This window comes from Mustela nigripes, chromosome 8 (genome assembly GCF_022355385.1).
Source record: "Mustela nigripes isolate SB6536 chromosome 8, MUSNIG.SB6536, whole genome shotgun sequence".
NCBI classification, from domain to species: domain Eukaryota; kingdom Metazoa; phylum Chordata; class Mammalia; order Carnivora; family Mustelidae; genus Mustela; species Mustela nigripes.
Genome location: NC_081564.1, coordinates 33,280,142 through 33,300,483, shown reverse-complemented (window position 1 = coordinate 33,300,483; position 20,342 = coordinate 33,280,142). Strand labels below are relative to the sequence as shown.

Here is a 20,342-nt window from a genome sequence, read left to right as displayed (position 1 = left end):
TCAAGGCCTTAATTATGCCTATAACGATTTCATGCCGCAGCCCTTAGTTTTAGTCATAATTTCCTTTATAGACTTTAAAACATCTTTTTTGAAGATTTTATTTTTGAGTTACCACCCAATGTGGGGCTTGAACTCACAGACTTAAGATCAAGAGTAGTATGCTCCACTGACTGAGCTAACCAGGTGCTGCTCTGCCTTCATGTTCATTTATATCCTTTACTCATTATAGTCACAGGAATGTAGCCTCATACTTCTGTTCCTTAGCTCAAGGCTTGTCCTTCACAAGACATTATTGCAAAAACCTGTTTTGCCTTACATTTTGCTTTGTCCCTTCTGTTTTCAATCCCTTGCTCTGTTTCCTAATTACCCCCAACAGGGATAATTTAGAATATTGGAATTGAAATTCTGATGGTTGTTAAAGAAGAATAAAGAAGTAAGTTCAGTTTATGGATGGAAAAGGATTATTGCAGATAGGCTAAATAATATAAAATAGTGGAAAATGTACAAGTTGTGAAATATTTTTTTGTATTGATATTGTGGCCTTGACCTTCCCATTTACTCTAGTTGCAGTGTAAATTTAATGTAATACAGTGTTACTATTCATCACTTTCTTAAGAGTCACAGCATGTTGAATCCCTCCAGTTTGCTTATTTCATGGTTCTCAGAACAACTGCTTTCCTCTTTCTGGACCAGCCTAAAGCAGCTCTCAAGAAGGAGCTGTTTTCCTGGAGCCAAACCTCAGTAACGGAGCTCCTGAATGGAAGTATGCATTTAAAGTCCCAGCAGCCTTAGTGTTCCCTTCAGACTTTTCAGATGGTTACTATATGCATGACTCAGCCCCCTGCCGAACTCCCTCTTTTATCCCCCAGTTAAGTTAGGTTATATATGCTTATACTTTAAATATACACAAATAAATTAGATTTCATTGCATCTTCTATGTATGTTGGCTGGTTTGTAGGGAGCCTAAATAGTACTTGACAGAAGTGTACTCCCAAGTAACTTGTTTCATGTTTGCTTGACTCACTGTTGAAATGTGTTTTTAAGCTTCACTGTATCTTTTGCATTCTAGCCTTTATTTATGTTTATGCTTCACAAATTGGTTATGACATTTCCTTTTTGTTATAAAAAATATAACATTAAGAAAAATTTCAGTGAAAAAGAAAAATCTAATTCTGTCAACCATAAGAATATTTGTTGACATGTTATTTAAAATCCCAAAGAGTGGGAAGCTACCCATGAAATGTCTAAAAAGAGTGAGATTGTTAAGTAGTTTTGTTTACACACAGAATAGAATATTTAATGACATACTATGTCACTTAAAATGATAATTAAAAGATGAACATATAAATGGATAAAGAAGAAAATGTTAGTGTATGCTGATTTTATAAAATGTGCATATGAGAAAATATTGAAAGTAATACATAAATAACACTTGGGTTGGGTTGATGAGATGGGTAGTTTCCCTCTGATAATTCTGAATTTTCTGGAATTTCAAGAGTTCATTTAAAAATAAGCTAATTGTGAGGAGTTTGATGATTTTTCATTTTTGTTTTTTTTTATCTTCACTTGTTGGCCTCATGTATCGCCTCTTGATTTTTTAGTCAGCTTTCTCGTTTTGAGTATATATTTTTTCCAATTTCATAAGCAGAACCTGAGGATTCCTTAGTTGCCATATTGTTGACTGCTGCTTTCATCTTTATAGAGAAAGACCGTGAGCTGCTCTCTTTTTACAAATTTGGCTTGTTCTAGGTTGGATTGGAGCACACTTGAAAAATCATTTTGAAATGAATTCTAATTACTGTTAAGAGAAGGATTAAGAAAGAATATTAATGGAGAGCAAAATATATTTGAAACAGATTTTTACGGATAGAGATGGAATTGCTCAGAATAGGGGAAGATAGGGTGAAGAACAAGAAAGCTAGTAAGAGGACAACTCAGAGAAAGAAATTAGAAGCAGGCTTCTTAAAACTCTTCACAGCTGAGAAGCTTCTGAAGAAAAATGAAAAAATCTGAATGTTGACAGTCAAATAGTGTAGTGTTGTACATTAGAACCTCATTATAACATTACCGTTTTTACATGGGTGTAAGCATGGTGATGAAATCACATTCCCTTCATAAGAGGTACTAGTTTTGCCCCTTGAACTAACAGTTATTTACACTTAATATAAATTTGGGACTTGAGATGGTGTGGTAGATGTGTAACCCATTATTGAGTACTGTGGAATGCCATGAGGTTGATTTTGGAAATGTTTTTGTTAGAAGTTTATATCTGAATAAAGCAGTTAAAAATAGCATTAAATTTCTAGCAAGTAAATTTTTAGTTGAAGAGATGACTTGTTGCACTAATACTATTAAGGTGTAGGTGCTGGTATAAATGACATTCAGGTAAGGACATTGAAGCACTTTAGACCACAGGCCCTGGGACACTTACTTAGGCACTGCCCTAGATATTTATCTATATTGGATGGGTATTGGTAAGAATTGCAGTTTTAGGGCTCACAATTTTAAAAGGGTCCAAGTATTACCATGATTCTCTATGGAATTTCATGAATTAAAGCAAACAGTGTTGGTGATTTGAAAGAATTATTTATGTATGAGTTGAAGAACATGTAATTAACTCCCTTACCACCTCCCTTTTTTTTTTTTTTTTTAAACCATGATATGTTTATGTTTATTATTTCCCTTCTATGTTTATATCCTGGGTATTTTTCCCATTAATAGAAGTTAGGTTTTAAGTTTTTCTTAGGTAGTCTTATAATATCATTGGAATTATTACTATAATATCCCCCTACCCCCACAGAATCTCATTTGAATTACAGAATCAGAGCACTGAAAATGACCATCATATTTGGATTTTGGTTGGCGTCATTCAGCATACTTTCATTGAATAACTACTCTTGGCCAAAGTGCTGGGTTTTGGCACTGATTTTTAGCACACCTATATCCACAAACCATAAATACAGAAAGGAATGACTGTTGCTTTCCCAGAATTTGAAATACTGTAGGAAAGAACGTCAGAAATACATTATTGTATGATATATGATAAGTGCTATGGTAGAGGTAAGTGTGAAGGGTTTTGGGAGTAGAGGGAGTGGGGTGCTTTTTTTGACTTCTCTTTCTGACCTTTATTGATTTAGTCCTGCCAAAATTGTTCACAGATGACTGTAACCTTGGGTAGTTTTAAAAAGTTCTTATTAATGAAATCACAACCTCAGAATTTCTATTTAAATGATTTTTTGGAAAAGAAGGGTATGGAGTTTCAACTTGAATTTGTTTAAAATCTAAAGGAGATTTGGTCAGTTAAAAAAGTGCCACTATCTTTGTAATACAGAATGATCTGGAACCTAGCAAAACTGTTCCACTGAATGCCTCTAAACAAGATGGACCCATGCCAAAACCACATAGTGTTTCACTCAACGATACCGAAACAAGGAAACTCATGGAAGAATGTAAAAGACTTCAGGGAGAAATGATGAAACTATCAGAAGAAAATCGACACCTGAGAGTAAGTTGTTTTTGAAGATAAGTTGATTTAAATGAAGGCATAAGATGTGTGAATATTATTAGGCCATGTTATCTATCAGTTTTTAAAATTTACCCATGGTCAGTTCTCGTTTTCCCTAATTTTATTATGTCTTAGCTGTTGCTCCCCACTGTTGCCTCTAGTTTTACAAAGGCTTCTCTTTGCCTGCAAGTTCCTTTCCTAGTAGATGCCCTAGTTTTTTGTGATCTAGCTGGTGGCATTGCTAGCTTCCTCTCTTGTTTTTTACATTTTTATAGCCTTTACATTTTGTGCCCTAGTCATATGTCTTGCCTTAAATGGTGCTATCCTATATAGCGTAGGGACATACGTGGCTGTTGAGCACTTGAAATGTAAGTTTGAAGTGACATGTATTGTGAGTGCAAAACACCCGATTGATTGCTTAGACTCAGTACAAAAAAAATACTTTTTTTTGTATTATTACATATTGAAATAATATTTTGGTTATATTGGATTGAATTTTATTATTAGAATTAATTTTACCATTTTCTTTTTACCTTTTAATGTGTTATTAGAAAATTTCAAAGTAAATGGGTGGCTCACATTGGAAGCTTATTTTTATATTGGACAGTTTTGGACTAGAGTATCCTGAAGAGGTCTCTCTGTTAATGATCTCTTTTTTTGCTTTAGTTTGAGTTCTTCCTTCTGACTGGATCGCTGTGAAATCCCATTCCTACCCTTATAAACCCATTATACATATATGATTGTCTCTTGGTTCCTTGGTTCTTGTCATCTTTTCAATATAACCTTTTCTAGGGCTCTCGCCTCCCAGAAGAAAAGAAATATGGTTTTGGAATGCTCTCTCCTTAGTTTCCATGAAACCTCTGTCATCTTAACTGCTCCTGTCTGTTGGAGGTCTTTCTCCCTCTAGTGGGCGGTAGTTCTTTAGAGGCAGGGACCTGTGCTCATTCATCTTTGCATTCATAGTACATGCGTATAGTAGTCATTCATACATTTGGGTGAATAAATGGATGAACTGGTGAATGAGGACTAATTGAATACGTGTGGGGTTTATTAATAATTTGTCTTGACAGTAATTATTTCAAGACCCGAATACCTTTAAAGTGCCGTCAAAGTAGATGATACAAAAATATACATGAGTAAATAACCTAAATTAAGGGGCTTAATCTACATTTGATTCTTCCATCTGTTAAATGTATATAGAAACTACATATACTCTGAATCACAGGTACTGTATCTTGAGTTGATCTGTGTTGAAAAAATTGTTTATCTCTTCCTATTTCACAGTACCCCTCAGAGGCCCTCAGCACCTCTTGGGATAGTGGAAAGATTATCTTCATTTCACACTAATATCCATACACCATAGATTTTTAAGGATGCTCTTTTTGTTACTTCTACTTTATCTACCATGACTTTCATGGCACAGTTCTGTTCTTTGATAAAGATGGGCTTCTTAGCATGACAAAAAACCACTGTTTGTTTCTTGGCAGGAGAGGGAGAAGTGGAAATGGTAGGAATGATGTAAGTAGGGCAGGGCTGGAATATAGGAAGAGTGGACAGGGAGAGAGGTGAGATTTGGGTGCTGGTATCTCCTTTTTATTTATTGGCTGATGTTTTGTAGGAGATATTATTTGAAAGAGTGTTTTGCTGTTTACAAGACAAAAACAAAAGAACCTTGAAGGCCATTGGCCTATAGGATCAATTTCAGGTGCTTTATTAACATTTCATGCACAAGACCCATCATAAATTCACTGTTCCTTTTTATTCCTTTAGTCCCGTGTTTCTTAATTCAGACTGTTCATCTGAATCTCCTAGTGAGCTTTTTAAAAATACGGGTCCTCTCCAGACCCAGCAAATCAGAATCACTAGGAGTATTGTTTAAAGTTCTCGATGGGATTGAGAATAATTTTTCCTTCACATAGGACTAATGGAAAATGAGACTAAAAAACCCCACCAACCCTCAGAAAATCCAGTAATTGGAAATAAAAAAGTAAGACCTGAGGTGGATTCTTTAATTCATTTGGCATTAGAAGCATACTAGAGAAATCAGTGTGAGAAAATAAAAATGAGCTTGCACTAAGGAAGTAAAAATCTGTCCTGTCATTCATCTGGTTGGGATGTTGGACATAGGTAAAGCCAGTTGCCTAGGTAATAGGTATCAGTATTTCCCCCAGGATCACACTGAGACTGGTAAAGTGTCATAACAACCTTCTATTTTGAGTGACTATTGCTTTCTTACTGAGAAACTTTGTCCCGTAAAATCACATTGTCAGAAACTTTGCTGTGTGAAATCATACTGGTAAGAACTGAGCAGCAGCTCACTCTTGTCTAGAGGATCTGAGTCACTGACACAGAGAAGCAGCGTCCCTTTCCAGTCCAGGGGCATAGCCTCTGATGGGGGGGTGGGGGGGGGGGGGGGGCTAGTTTCTGTATACAACATTCTATAGCTGTTGTAGTTTGTTGTTTTTCTGAAGAAGTAGGATTAGGCATCTCCTTTGTAGTCAAGACCCAGTGCTGACCCTTCCACACATGGACCTCCTGCTTTGAACTCATCAATATGCTTGCTTTTTAAATTTTATCCTGAAATTCCCCTTTTTTCCAGATCCTGTAAAATTCCTGTTCTTTTCCTTCGGCCTGATACTCCCTGTGCTCGTGCTGTGTGGGCACACTGGTTGCAGTGTGTCCATAACCCTGTTGGACCACAGCTTTGCTCCTGGTGGTCTTTGGTAACAGTGTAAAGATACCACGGGCCACCACGGAAATAAGTGCATGCATAGAGCTCTTCCTTACTTAATATAGTTTAGTGACATTTTCCCCTTCTGTGTCACTATATCCGTATCCAATTTTTCACTTTTTTAGGAGTACATTTTTCAGCTCTCGTTTTTAGAATCGACATTATTGAGGTATAATTTATATTCCATTGAAGCACCCATTGTGAGTGTACAATTCAGTCATTTTTAGTAAATTTGTAGACTTGTGCAGCCATTACTAGACTCCAGTGTTTGAATGTTTCCATCAGCCTAGAAAGTTATCTTAATGCTGGTTAGCAGTTAATCCCTGTTCCCACTGCAGCCATGTGCATGCTGATCTGCTTTCTGGCCATAGAGCTGTAGCTTGACAGTTTGACTGTATGCATATTTGTTTTTAAAACTTTTTTGTGCATATATTTTTTTCAGGATGAAGGCTTAAGGCTCAGAAAGGTAGCACATTCGGATAAACCTGGATCAACCTCAGCTGCATCCTTCAGAGATAATGTCGCCAGTCCTCTTCCTTCCCTTCTTGTCGTAATTGCAGCCATTTTCATCGGGTTCTTTCTAGGGAAGTTCATCTTGTAGAGTGAAGCATGCAGAGTGCTATTTCTTTTTTTTTCTCTTGACCAGAAAAAGATTTGTTTACCTACCATTTCATTGGTAGTATGGCCCACGGTGACCATTTTTTTTTGTGTGTACAGCGTCATATAGGCTTTGCCTTTAATGATCTCTTACGGTTAGAAAACACAATAAAACAAACTGTTCGGCTCCTGGACAAATTGTATATTACCAGATCATCACTAGCAGATGTCAGTTGCACATTCAGTCCTTTATGAAATTCATAAATAAAGAATTGTTCTTTCTTTGTGGTTTTAATAAGAGTTCAAGAATTGTTCAGAGTCTTGTAAATGTTATTTTAATAATCCCTTTAAATTTTATCTGTTGCTGTTTCCTCTTGAAATATGATTTATTTAGATTGCTAATCCCACTCATTCAGGAAATGCCAAGAGGTATTCTGTGGGGAAATGGTGCCTCTTACAGTGTAAATTTTCTCCTTTACCTTTGCTAATATCATGGCAGAATTTTTCTTATCCCTTGTGAGGCAGTTGACTGAGTTTTTCATCCTTACAATCCTGTCCCATGGTATTTAACATAAAAAAAAAAATAAAACTGTTAACAGATTCTTGCTCGATAGCTTGTTTGTGTGTCGTGTCATTAGGCGGGGGTTCCAGGGAGTCCACTGAATGGTAATTTGAAATTTTTGATGCATAATTTTATTTTGCATTGAAACCCTTTCATATGTTACAGTATTTATAGTTAAAAATCCTCATTCTCTTAAGGAAAGGGATTGATAAAATTTTAAGCTACTTTTGATATTTTGGAAAATCACAGTTTGTCCTCAAGATAATGTAAAGAAATCCCATGAGAATACAAAGACTATAATTTTAGTCCATTTATATGTATGCCTTATGGCTCTGTTGCATTTGATTCTTCTAGTATATTCTCAAGGAAGACTTACTCTCCTTGGTTCTAGTCCAGTGCTTTTTAACCAGCCTAAGAACTTTTATTTTAGAACATTTCATAATAATAGTTTAAAAGTAGGTGTTTTTCCTGCTCAATCTGACATTCAAAGTAAATTTCTATTATGGAAATTTGGAATTAGTAAGTCTTAGGAAATTTCTTTGTGGAAAATGACTTTATCCTTTGCAGATCTACCTATTAATGTGAAACATTTTCAGTATAAATACGCATTTTGAGGTCTGATTCTTTCTTGCACTTGGTCTTATGTCTTCATTTATTTCACTTGTACTAGCATAGAAAACTTTGGAATCAGAGACAGTATATTCAGTTTTTCTACTAAGGGCAGTCCAGTGTAAGTGACTCTTGATTCCTGAAAATAGGTGTTAGTTTTGTAAAAGATGCACTTCTTTCTGAAAGGGAAACTAGACTTTGGGACTTGATGCAGTGAAGTGTGTTAGGCCCAGGTCTCTGTATACATTTTATAAACAAGTGAAATACTCCTTAAAGTTCATTTTGACTGTGTTTTGAGTTTGTCAGGCCACATGTAGTGTGTCATTGTATTCTGTGGTATCTTATAAAACCTCTTGCCTTGTGCACAAAAGTTCCTAAAAGCAAACAAGTAATGCCTATCCATGACTAGCATGCTATTACAAGTAGTGTTTTCACTGTTGTTCCAATGCTTTACAGTCGTCGTAAAATTTCCCTCCCTTTCTGATAACTGGAAAAGCATGTTGAAAAAATATCTTGCATTTTGTCCCATAAATGCAAAATCAGTAATTCCTTGGCTTAAAGCTCTCTATAAAAGTCAGCATTATTGATGATAAGTATCAAGGCTTGATATTTCATAGCTAAAATTTTTTTGAAAATTTTGAGTTTTCAAAAATTTACCAGAATCCTGTTTTATGGGAATGCTCCTTAGAACTCATTTATTTCAGCCCCCTTTTTTAATAGTTCAGGAATCTGAGGCCTTTCTGAGAATTAAGGGAACTTGTCCTGTGTTTTACAGGTAGAGGTAGAGCTGGAACAGGAAGATCTGCTCTCCTGACTCTAGCTTAGTGTCTTTTTTGGTAACTTTGTAGAAAAAAAAATAGTCTAATTTGACATGACTGAAATTATGAACACAAGATGCTATTTAATAGATGTATGTGAAATTTCTTATCCTAAGATTGTATCACAGGCTACTGTTGAATAGTCTCATGTATATTTGGTTTTAGTGTTTTGGGTTAGAACCCTCCCCCTGTATTGGTAATATTATGAAATACAATGTATTTTTAGGTAGGCATTTTACAAAATGCATTATGCAAAGGTTGGTTTTGGGGTAGCTTGTAGTCTGGGCAGTATCTGCAAAATAAAGTATACATGGGCTTTTAACTGCTTTACACATCGGGAGATGCTCTGATTGTATAGGAGACCTAATTTCTATTCTTTTAATTGCTGTATCAAATGTGGTCAGATTATTTTACTACCAGCGGTTACTTTGAAAGAGTCCAACTGTATTAATTGACTGATAATATATAGATTAAATTGTTTGTCTTCGTTCCTTACATGTTTAGAAATTTTTGCTTTGTCTGCCTGCTTACTCGTGTATGTAAGCATGAGGGAAATATACTGTTGCTAATACTGAAATCACAATCAACTTACTAAGGCCTTAAGTTCATATGTGACGCTAAATGCACTACCTTATTTCATTCTATAATAATGTACCTTAACTTTGCCCATTCTTGTGTTTACAAGAAACAAATTTAAGAATTGTATTCTGAGTGTGTGGTTTGTTACCTTTAAAAAAAGAAAAAGAAATGACACTTGGAAAAAAGTATGTATCAAATTCAAAAGTTCTGGTCAAAGAAAAACAGTATTTTTATTTTCTCATTTAAGTATATTAGCTCAGAAATTCTCCTAAAATTGAGATTTTCTGTTGTGGGGATTATTTTTGGATAATAATCATTCTAAATATGCCACTTTGAAAACAAGTTCTATCTGTAAGATTAAAAAAAATAGTTCTTAATAGGGTAGATCCCCAAATTGTGATCTTCTGCCACTTTAAAAACATTCAAGTGAGTTTTCCTAGAGTTTTGCACATTCCTTTTCAGTGATTTTGGTGTGTGCATAGATTTTTAAAAAATTCACCTTTATGAAGTTAGGGAAAGATCAATGTTTACCGTATGGAAAAACAACAAAAATAAGAAGGTAAATAAATGATCTTTATTTTCTAGCTTTCAAAGGAAATCAAACTATTGCGTGAATAAATAAACTGTTTAAAAATGTGGTGAAGTGTCATTTTCCTTTCCAAGAAACAAAAAAAGGAATTTGATTTCAACAGATTATGATGGTTTGTGTGTTTAGGTTAAATAGTAGTAATCAGTCACTCACCAGCTCTAGTCTTTTGCTTAATGACCTAGATGTAAAGTACTTTGCATGGAAGTGGGAACAGCTGGGTCTTTCAGTTCCACATTTGATAGCCCACTGTTAGAAGCCATGCTTCTGGAGAGGTCTGTGCTGGAGCAGTGGCCTCTTGGAAATGCTCAGCCTGATAGGCATTGGTGTGAAGAAGTTTGAACATTAATATCCTTAAAGGAAAGGAAATTTTATCGTTCCACATTTCTGATTATAGGAATGTTCATATGTTAATTTTTAGGGAATTTAGAAATAAAATTATAAAAAGATAAAAAGTACTGGCAAATCATGCATCCAGCATTATCAGTTTATATGAACATTTGATTTATTTCCCTCTAATAATACTTTTTAAGCATAATTTTGCATACAACTTTGTATCCTATAGTTGTCACAAAATCATTTGTGGTATATTGAAAACCAAGTAGAAGTTGTTGACAGATTTCTTTGTTTACGATCACTTTCTTGACCACAAGGTGATGAACGTTTTATGTGTAACAGAAAGCTTGATTGGTCAGGTGATTACTCTTCTAGTTAGGCACGTCCTCCTACTTACCTCATTTCCTTTGTTCTAGAACTCTCTCTTGTTTTCCAGTTGCTCCTTAATATATCACCCATCCTTTTTCTTTTTGAATTTTTATTTAGATTCTAGTTAATAATACAGCATATTATTCAGTAGAAGGATTTAGTAATTCATAACTTAAATAGACACAACACCCACTGCTCATCATAACAAGTGCCCTTAATGCCCATCACTCATTTAGGCCATCCTCTTTGTAGCAAACAACTCTTTGCTATCATTGAGAGTCTCTTAAGGTTTGCTTCCCTTTCCTTTGTTTCTTTTACCCCCTTCCCATATGTTCATTTATTTTGTTTCTTAAATTTCACGTGAGTTTGAAATCATAGTATTTGTCTTTCTCTTGTCTTCCTTGGCTTAGCGTAATACACTAGCTCCATTCACATCGTTGCAGATACAAGATTTTATTCTTTTTGGTGGCTGACTAATACTCCATCACACACACACACACACACACACACACACCCCACACACACACCCCCCACACACACACTCTATTCCATCAGTAGATGGACATTTGGGCTCTTCCTGTAGTTTGGGCTATTGTTGATAATGCTATAGACATCTGGGTGCATGTACCCCTTGGAATCTTTTTGTATTCTTTGGGTGAATACCTACTGGTGCACTTCTTGGGTTGTAGGGTAGTTCTGGGTTGTAGAGTAGTTTTGTTTTTAAGTTTGAGGAACTTCCAGAGTGGCTGCGGCAGTTTGCATTCCTACCAACAGTGTAAGAGGTATATAATGCGCATCTTGAAAAAAGGTGCAGGGAAATATTAAGATAACTATTCTGTTTATAGCATTGGTATTCAACTACAGTAGTACATTAACTCATGTGAAGAGCTTAAAAAAATAAAGATACTGATGCTTGAACTGCAATACTGGCTTAATTGGTCGGGAGTGGAAATACCTGGCGTGGTCATTTGTTTAAAGCTCTAGTCATTTTAATTTGCAGCCAGACAGCTGTTTCATAGGCTTTTAAATGCCAAAGCCAGATACAGATTGTGTTTAAGTAAGATTTAAGTCTTAAAGTACAGGGCAATTGTATTTTCAGGATTCTTTGTATATTAATCTTAAACAGGTTGCAGGGGTCTCTGGGTGGCTCAGTTGTTTAAGTGTCCCAACTCTTGATTTGGGCTCAGATCGTGATCTCAAGGTGGTGAGATTGAACCCTGCATGGGCTTACATGCTGGGTGTGGAGCCTACTTGATTCTCTCTCCCTCTGCCCTTCCCACCCCACCCCACTTCTCTTAAAAAAGTTAAGTTGCAGGAGTCACCTTTAGGTATTGCTTAATGCGAGAACTGTCTTTGTAGAAGTTAGGATTGTAAAATGCCAGCAAATATTCTGTAAATACATGTGAGCTGTCTGCAAAGATGATTTGAGAAATTTTATGGGATTATTTTTAATTACCACTTTGCTTATAACCCCAAGTGGTTATCTTTACTCACTAGGAAGTTGATTCTGCCTGTCCTATATTTCTTGAAGTATGAGATGGTTTTCAAGGTGCTTATGAATATGTGCCAGGTACTGTGTGTCAATTCATTAAGTCCTCAGGACCTTTGAAGAGGGTACTGTTCTTATCTGCATCGTGTGCTGGGGCAGACAGGTTTGCAGAGAGGTTTACACAGCTTTAACAGCACAGGACGTCGATCCTGAGGGTCTGATCCTAGAGCCCATTCTTTCAACCATTGTTAATTTAGAAGGAAAGGGAGCGACTTGTACCCTGGTCCAAGTCCAATATTGTCTCCACAGAAAATTCATGTAATTATGTGATGCATTTGATCCTTTTCTAAAGGCTGTACTTAACCTTTCCTTGTGAAAACATTTGATCTTAAATATTCAAAGACTTTTCTTGCCTTTACCTCTCAAAGAAGTGCAGAGAAAATGTCTGCCCATTGACAGTCTCAACTCAAAATCAATAGAAACATTATTAAACAATGCATTAAAGAAGGAGGCTATAGAATTTATAGGAATTTATAGGAATGGTTTATGTAACCAAGGCTGGAGAACAGTATGACTTCACTCTTGTATATGATCCTTACCATTATTTAAAAAAGAGATTTAACCATTATTTCAGTATCTGAATTTTGATAAATTATATAAATTCTTAATGCTGTTCTACAAGGAACAAAGGGTGTCAAGTAATATAGATACTTAAGACTCCTGAGGTTAATCCAAATGTTTTTGAGGGTGAGAAGTTACACCTATGTTCTAAAAGAGTGTGGTGAGTTGTAATTGCAAGGGACTGAAATCTGTTTTACATTACCTGAGCAATGAGAATCCCTTATTGTAGTATGTTGCATGTTTTAGGAAGTAGAGATTTGTTAGGAGTCATATAAAGGTGTTAATATGGGTTTTTTTTGGGGGGGGGGGTAAACTTGCTTTTTCTGTGTTGCTTTAATTGAAAGTATATCCTTAAATGTATAATATGTAGATAAATATAAAGGTGTTGGGTGTGTATCATGCTACTTTGAATTAAATTTAGGAAGCTATTCGCTTGGGAAATTCAACTTGTAAGAATCAAAGGAAAATTTTGTTGCAAAGTATTTTGGATGCTTTTTGTTTACTATCAAGCAAATTTTACAACATATTGAAATAAAATTTAGGTTTTCTTTTAGGGGTTCCTGCCTGGCTCGGTCAGAAGAACGTGCGACTCTTGGTACTGGGGTCATGAGTTCAAGTCCCATGTGGGGTGTAGAGATTGCTTAAATAATAAACCTAAGAATAGATTTTCTTTTAGAAGTTTACTGACGGTATTTAGTGTATCAAATAAGTGAATTATCTCCCCAAGGGAAAAATGCTCTTGCACTTTGAGACTCCCATGAAATTTGTCATTTGAAGAATTTCATTATATATGTTTTAAGGCATTTCTTAGCAAGATTTTACACTATCACAAGGATTTTAAGAATTTTAACAATTGGGTAAGGTGGTTCCTTTGTAAAATAAGTTGTGGGTGGCATGGGAATTTCAGGGAGATAAGTATATTGGACTATACACTAAAAGTGCTAAAAATTTGTGTCTTCATCCTAATGTTTGCATGGTGATGTGTTAAGAGAGGATGGCTCCTGTTACTGAGTATGAGTCTTGTAACGTTGGTGCGTTTTGTTGAGGTAGTAAATGGTATAAATGTCTCCAACACTTTCTCAAATACGTAAGTAACCCTTTCCATCCCATACTTGATCTCTTAACTCCAGAAAGGTGTATTGCAGATGCCACTAGATAATGAGATTTTACCTTTGCCTAATGTGTTCCCATGTCATAGTAGTGTGGGGGTGGGAGGGGCTGTTGTGGCTGTAGAATGGTGGTGTCTTTCCCCATCTGTTTAGATTTTATTGTTTTTATTACAAAGGTTTCCCGAGATCTTAATTTTTCTGTTTAGGTCTTTTGGTTTCTTTTAAGGAGCAAGTCATGAAAAATAATAACGGAAGTCTCCTTTATGCCCTTCCCTGAGCACATTTTTCTTTGTCACACCACTAGCCTGAAGTTTGTATCTTCCTTGGCCATGCATGAGATTTTACTCCACATGTACGTGATTATCATTTATATAGTGTATTTTGCATGTTTTAAAAATGTGACGTGTTTTTTACTCAGAGTTTGACTTCTCTAGCTCTGCCCTCACCTAAAATTTCTTACTTGGAAGTGCCCACACTTTGAAGTAGCATATCCTTTGTGTACATGTGTTCCGTGAACTCACGCACTGTTTGCTCCTCTGCTCTGTCAGCTGGGATCTGTTGTGGCGATGTTCTCTGTTGCTGCTGATGCTACCATTGAAATTATGACACAAATACCTACCCCAGTCCTTGCCACAGTCCCTGAAGCCATTTCTTTGATGGTGGTGATTGTAGGACTGAGGTCTGAAGGCTGGCCCAAGGACTGTTGGTCAGACAAATGGAGCCTTAATGGCCACCTGCTGTGCGTGACCGTATGTATGCCCATTTGCACACAATTTTAGTAGAAATTCCCTGTCTGAGGGAAGATAGAAGGTGCTCATGTACCCACGTGGGATCACGTGACTGCATCTTTGCAATTTGTGCATTCCCCGTGTGCTTGCAGACCACATATGTGCCTGTGAGTGTCGCTATGGAGGTGTTTCTTGGACACATTCTTCAACTAGAAAAATGTCCCATAAACATCTGCAATTCCCACTTTTCAAAAATCAAAGATTTGGAGCATAGGACTTGCCTTATGCAAGTCCTATGCTCCAAATCTTTGATTTTTGTGGGCAATAATTTGCTGGAACCAAGTGGCAGGTTTACCTCCAGTTCCCATCACTACCTGTTTCATACTGTTTCACTTACTAGTGACCTCCGTGATCTGTATTCATCAGAATATGGGACTCTTAGTTAAGATACCACATAATACGGAGTACTTCCCCCGTCCTGCACACTGGTGGGAGTTGGGGTGGGATCCTATTGTCAGGGGACAAAAGAATGCTTTGGCACCCGTGCCTGGTCAACAGGTGATTGGGCCCAGAATGCCCCAAATATGGTCAATTGAAATATAGGCATAAAGTTTGAGGAACACTAAAAACTCTTTTTACTGAGTACCTAGTGTATGTCAGGTACTTTATTTACCTACCCTATCTTGACTCTTCGGAATAAGCTTTTAAACTTTGTAACAAAGAAGAACTTGGAGAAATGAACTTGTGCATTTTGTGGTTGAACGGAGTCTATTTCCCGAGCTTGGGCCCCTTACTGTGCCCTACTGCCTTTGGAAAAGGGGAATGATACTGTGAAACTGACTTAATGGTATTCATTCAATTACAAGACAGAGACAGCTTCCTTTGGTCTCGGTCACTCTTTTGGAAGTATAAAATAAAAAATGGCTTCTGCTTTTGAAAATCTTGACAAATAATATACCTACAGCTCATTATACACTGCACTAGTGGTTAGGGGGTGGGGTGTGGCTGCATAAGGTTTCGGAAATTAAGGTATTTCGGAATTCAGACTCTTTATTGCAGGCCTTTCAACCAGTTAATCTAGATTGATAGCTTTGTAAATGGTATTTATAGCATTCTTGTTTGGAATATTAAGCATGAGTAACTTGGGAAGGAAGCCTATCAAAGTTGTTAGGAGCATGGGGTCTGGAGTGATGCTGCATAGGTTGTAATTTTGGTTTGGTCACTTTCCTAGTTACGACCGTGAGCATTTTATTTCTGTGCGCCTCAGCTGTCTCTGAGGATCCTCGCCATGCTTGCGTTGCTGGGTGTGAAGGGGATTGGAGAGGTGCAGCTCCTGGAGCGGTGTGACACCAGGCTCAGCAAATGTCAGCTGTTACTGTCTCTATACACATGAGGTGGGAGATTGGGCGGTTGTCTGATTATTTGGATTAAAACTGAAACAAGATAGTGCATATTTGGCTTGGAATTTTATTTTTGAAGTTTATTAACCAGTCCTGCAGTTGGAGGCGTTATCTGGCCGTATGTGTGCACCAGCCTTTTACCGAGCACCTGTAAGGAGGCAGCAGGAGAAACAGCGTGGGTTTCCGAGGATAGACAGACTTGGATTTGGATCTCCGCCCTGCCCTTGACCTGATGTGTGCTCTTGAGCACAATGATGGAAATTCTCCAGAGTGCAGCCTTGTTGCCCGTGATGTCGTCCGATTTGCAGATTCCTCTTATAACCTTGTGGGGTTGTGGGGGGGTACTGTAAGACATTTTAAAGAACCTAGTGTTTTTGGTACATAATAAACATTGAAAATGCATTTTTGCTCTGTCCTTTAATCCTATTTCAAAAAGATATGTGGCAAGAATTTGCAAATTTTAATAGCTGTTTGATGGTCATGGTGATCTTGAGTTAGAAAACGCAAAACCATTTAATGTAAAGAAGGAAGCATTCTTGCAGGTAAGCTGCCTATGGGCATTAAGTGTGATGTGCATTTACTTTTTTGGTTTCTTTTTTCTGAATATGAAGGTAACATTAATTGATTAAGGAAGCTTGGAAAGTCTAAGAAAAATAATATAGTAGAAAAAAACATCAGGATCCCATTCCCCAGAGACAACTTACTAATAGCTTTTCAAGTGTCTCAGCAAGTATTAAATATATAATGTTACATTTCATGTAAATATATATTAAGAGTATCAAAACATGTATGCTTTTGTAAACCAGTGAGCAATTAATTGAATTTACTTCTTATCTGGAAACAATTTTTGAAATTGTTGCATAATACAAAAACCCCCCAATACACCCTTCCGGCACATTCATCAGTTAGTTGGCATTTTGCCCCATTTCCTTCAATATTTGCTCTCTCTCTCCACACATGAGTACACACACGTTTTCTATGTGCACGCACTATGCACTTCTGAGGTATAATGTATGTGTATACACACACATGTGCATTCACAAATGTGCCTGTATTCCCATGTTTTACTTTGTCCTGAAGCCAAGACTAAGTTGCAGGGGGGGTATGGCAGGCGTATATTACCCCTAACCCTTTCAGTGTGTATCCCTAAGGGGAAGGCTCTTCTCTTGTGTAGCCATAAGACAGCTGTCAACCTGAGTATGTTGAACGCTGATACAATACTTTTCCCGAATCCATCGTCCACATGCATCCAGTGTCATTTACAGCCTTCCCGCTCTGGGACTAAATCCAGGCTGGGGTCATGTGTTGCATTTTAGTTATCGTGTCTCTGGGATCTAATCTGTTTTTTTTTTTTTTTTAAGATTTTATTTATTTATTTGACAGAGAGAGACCACAAGTAGGCAGAGAGGCAGGCAGAGAGGGAGGGAAGCAGGCTTCCCGCTGACCAGAGAGCCCAATGCGGGGCTTGATTCCAGGACCTGAGATCATGACCTGAGCCGAAGGCAGAGGCCTAACCCACTGAGTCACCCAGGCGCCCCTAATCTGAAACAGTTCTTAGTCTTGGTCTTTTATTACATTAATGTTTCTGAAGAATGCAGTCATCCCTTGCTTTCACCTTTTAAAATCGAATATTTGTCATTGGGTTTTCTTGGACATTTTTCCCCGATTAGGTTCAGATTGCAGAGTCTTAGCTGGATCACTACAGAAGTGGTTTTATGTCCTCAGGGCATCATACCCAGAGGTCCACGGGGTTCTGCCTCTCATTGTGAAAAAGGTACACCCAGAAGACACAGAAAAAGGACGCACACCCTCTGGGCTCAGGGCTCTGGAATCAAACTGCTTGGGTTTGAATGCTGGCTTTGCCCTATCACCCTGGGCAGCTTTCAACATGGTTGTGTCTCAGTTTCCTCATCCGTAAAATGGGGATTTTTAAAAAAAAGTGCATTGATACCCATCTTACAAGTTTGTTGTTTGAATTTACTGAGTTAATAGTAGAATGCCGAAGGAAGTGGCTGGCTTGTAATGAACACCATAGGTGCTAGGCATCATCATCCATATCGATCTCCAAGGGAGGACTGGTGTCTTGCCTTTTCCAGCATCTAGAGGCCACCTGCATGCCCAGGCTGGTGGCCCTCCAGCCAGCAACCACATCGTGCTGACCTGTGCTTCCATATCATACCTCTTCTCTTGTTACAACCCTCCTACCTCCCTCTTACAGACCCTGTGGTGACAGTGCCCACCTAATCCAGGATAATCTCATCTCAAGACCATCTATCTGCAAAGTCCCTTTGTGTAAGGTGACGTGTTCACATGTGCTGGGGATTAGGATGCTGGCATCTTTGGGGCCACTATTCTGCTGACCAGAGGGACCATCATTTCCCCACTCTCAGTCCGAGTTCTCTGGGTTGGACCCCACCTCCAGCAGAGGGGAGGTAGAAGATCTTGGTCTAAGCCAACTGGCATTTCCCACTGGTTTAGAGATAAGTGTGACACAGACAGTGGGATAAAACAACTGCACCCCTTAAATGGATCTCACTTTCTTCTGATTCAGTCAGTCCCTTTCAGACTAGTTCAGTCTTTCTCATATTCAACTCAAGGTTCAAGTCAGGACCAATGCCATTGTCATCTCAAAGACTTGGGTTTGGATTTAGACTAGTGCTTCTGGTGGGTCACAGCAACATTCTGCCCCTTCGTGTTTCATTCTGACCTTACGGTGTGCTACAAGACTCTGCGGTCTCCCCCACCCCTGCTTGCCTCCCTAGACTTACTTCCTGCTCCCTCCTTCACTCTGTCTCACTGGTCTTTGGGTATTTGTAGAATATTCCAGCATATTCCAGGATTGGAGACTGACCTTCTTGTGTCTGCATGAATGCTTCTCTGTGTCTCATAGCTAACCTTCATTTCTCTCAGGCTTTCACTCCTGAGACCTTCTTAAGCCTCTCCAGCTGAAACTCTGCCTCTTTCCATGCTCTGTTCCCAGGTGTCCCTCACTCCCATTGAATATACTATGTACTTCATCTGTTTATTGTCTGTTTCTCCAGCAGAATGAAAATTCTGTAAGATCAGGGAGTTGATGTGTTTTGTTCACTGCTGTGTCCCAGTGCCTAGAACTGACTGGCATATAGTAGGTGCTCAGTAAATCTTTGTTGGTGGAAGGATGGCAGGGAGGCAGAGGGAGGGTGCCATCATGCATGTACACAGGTTAACAATGTAAATTCATTCTTACTATGGGATTTAGTTAAAACCCCACCCTGCCTCAGTCTGACCCCATCCCTCACCCTTCTAATGTGCACAGAGCTTCAGAATTCACCATGGGTGATCAATGAACTTCCTCTAGGGATGGCTGTTGCCACCATGCTCTTACAGAAGCCTTGGTAGCGAATGCAGAAGAAGCTTCCGAGCCAGGAGGAAGGGCTGGGTTCCTTCCTCATTTTCACACTTGTTCTGAATTCCTCTTGCAAAAGTGGCTACCATTTCTAATGCACTCCATCCGTGCCCTCTTGTCTCCTTGCTGGGCTGTTTTCTGCTTATGGCCTTGTGGCTTCCCATTCTTCTAACATGGTGGCTTCTGGCTCCTGACCCTCTTCTCCACCCTGCTCTTGTCACTTCCAGTGACTTTGCTGAGTGGGGTTCTCGTTTATGACCCCTCCCCCCAGTGGCTCTACCCTCCCCACTCCTCTGCATCCCACTCTCCAGTCTTCCTAGAGGCTGTCACCACGAAGACAGATCAGTGATCTTGACCGCAGATACACCATTTTGCAACTCTGGGTTTCTCTCCTTTTCATCTTAGTTGCAGAAATACCCTCTATGGCCGTTATCCTTCATGAAGAACAGTTTGTTTTTATTTTTTTCCTTTCCTCCTGGCTTCCTCATTCAGATTTGGTTCCACTGTCCATGATTAAAATCAGGCTGAGACAATACTGTTAACTGTATTGCTCACTGTCCCTATCTAGCAAACACCAACGCGCTCTGGGTTCATAGGGAACCATCTAGCACCAGGGAAGCTTCTAGAAAATACAGAGGCTTTGAGGTGGCTCAGGCATCCCCTTCATTTTAATTTAGGGCCCTTCCAGTACTGCATTCAAGATGACTATGTGGGTATAAAACCAAACATCCTTTTCTCTAGGAAGTGAACCCATGCTGACCTCCTAATGATTGTTGGGACCCCAGGAAATGGGTTGAGACTCTTCTGGAAAGGTATTGGGAGTGACCATTAGTAGACATTCTGGGAGGTGGTTATTTGGAACAAGGTGAGCCTTGGGCCTTGGGGAAGGAGGCACTTCCTTTGCTGTCCAGTCCTTGG

General features: G+C 38.3%; 1 protein-coding gene across 2 annotated transcripts in view; it reads left to right on the top strand.

Annotated features, from left to right (window-relative positions):
• The window catches only part of VAPA (VAMP associated protein A), a 40,082-nt gene extending 32,638 nt beyond the window's left edge, over positions 1 to 7,444 (top strand). For both annotated transcript variants that reach the window (XM_059409180.1, XM_059409181.1), the window contains exons 5-6: positions 3,332 to 3,505; positions 6,679 to 7,444. In XM_059409180.1, the coding sequence (XP_059265163.1) occupies positions 3,332 to 3,505; positions 6,679 to 6,837 (333 nt within the window). In that variant the 3' untranslated portion in view covers positions 6,838 to 7,444. The remainder of the gene's footprint in view (positions 1 to 3,331; positions 3,506 to 6,678) is intronic.
• The last annotated feature ends 12,898 nt before the right edge of the window (positions 7,445 to 20,342 follow it).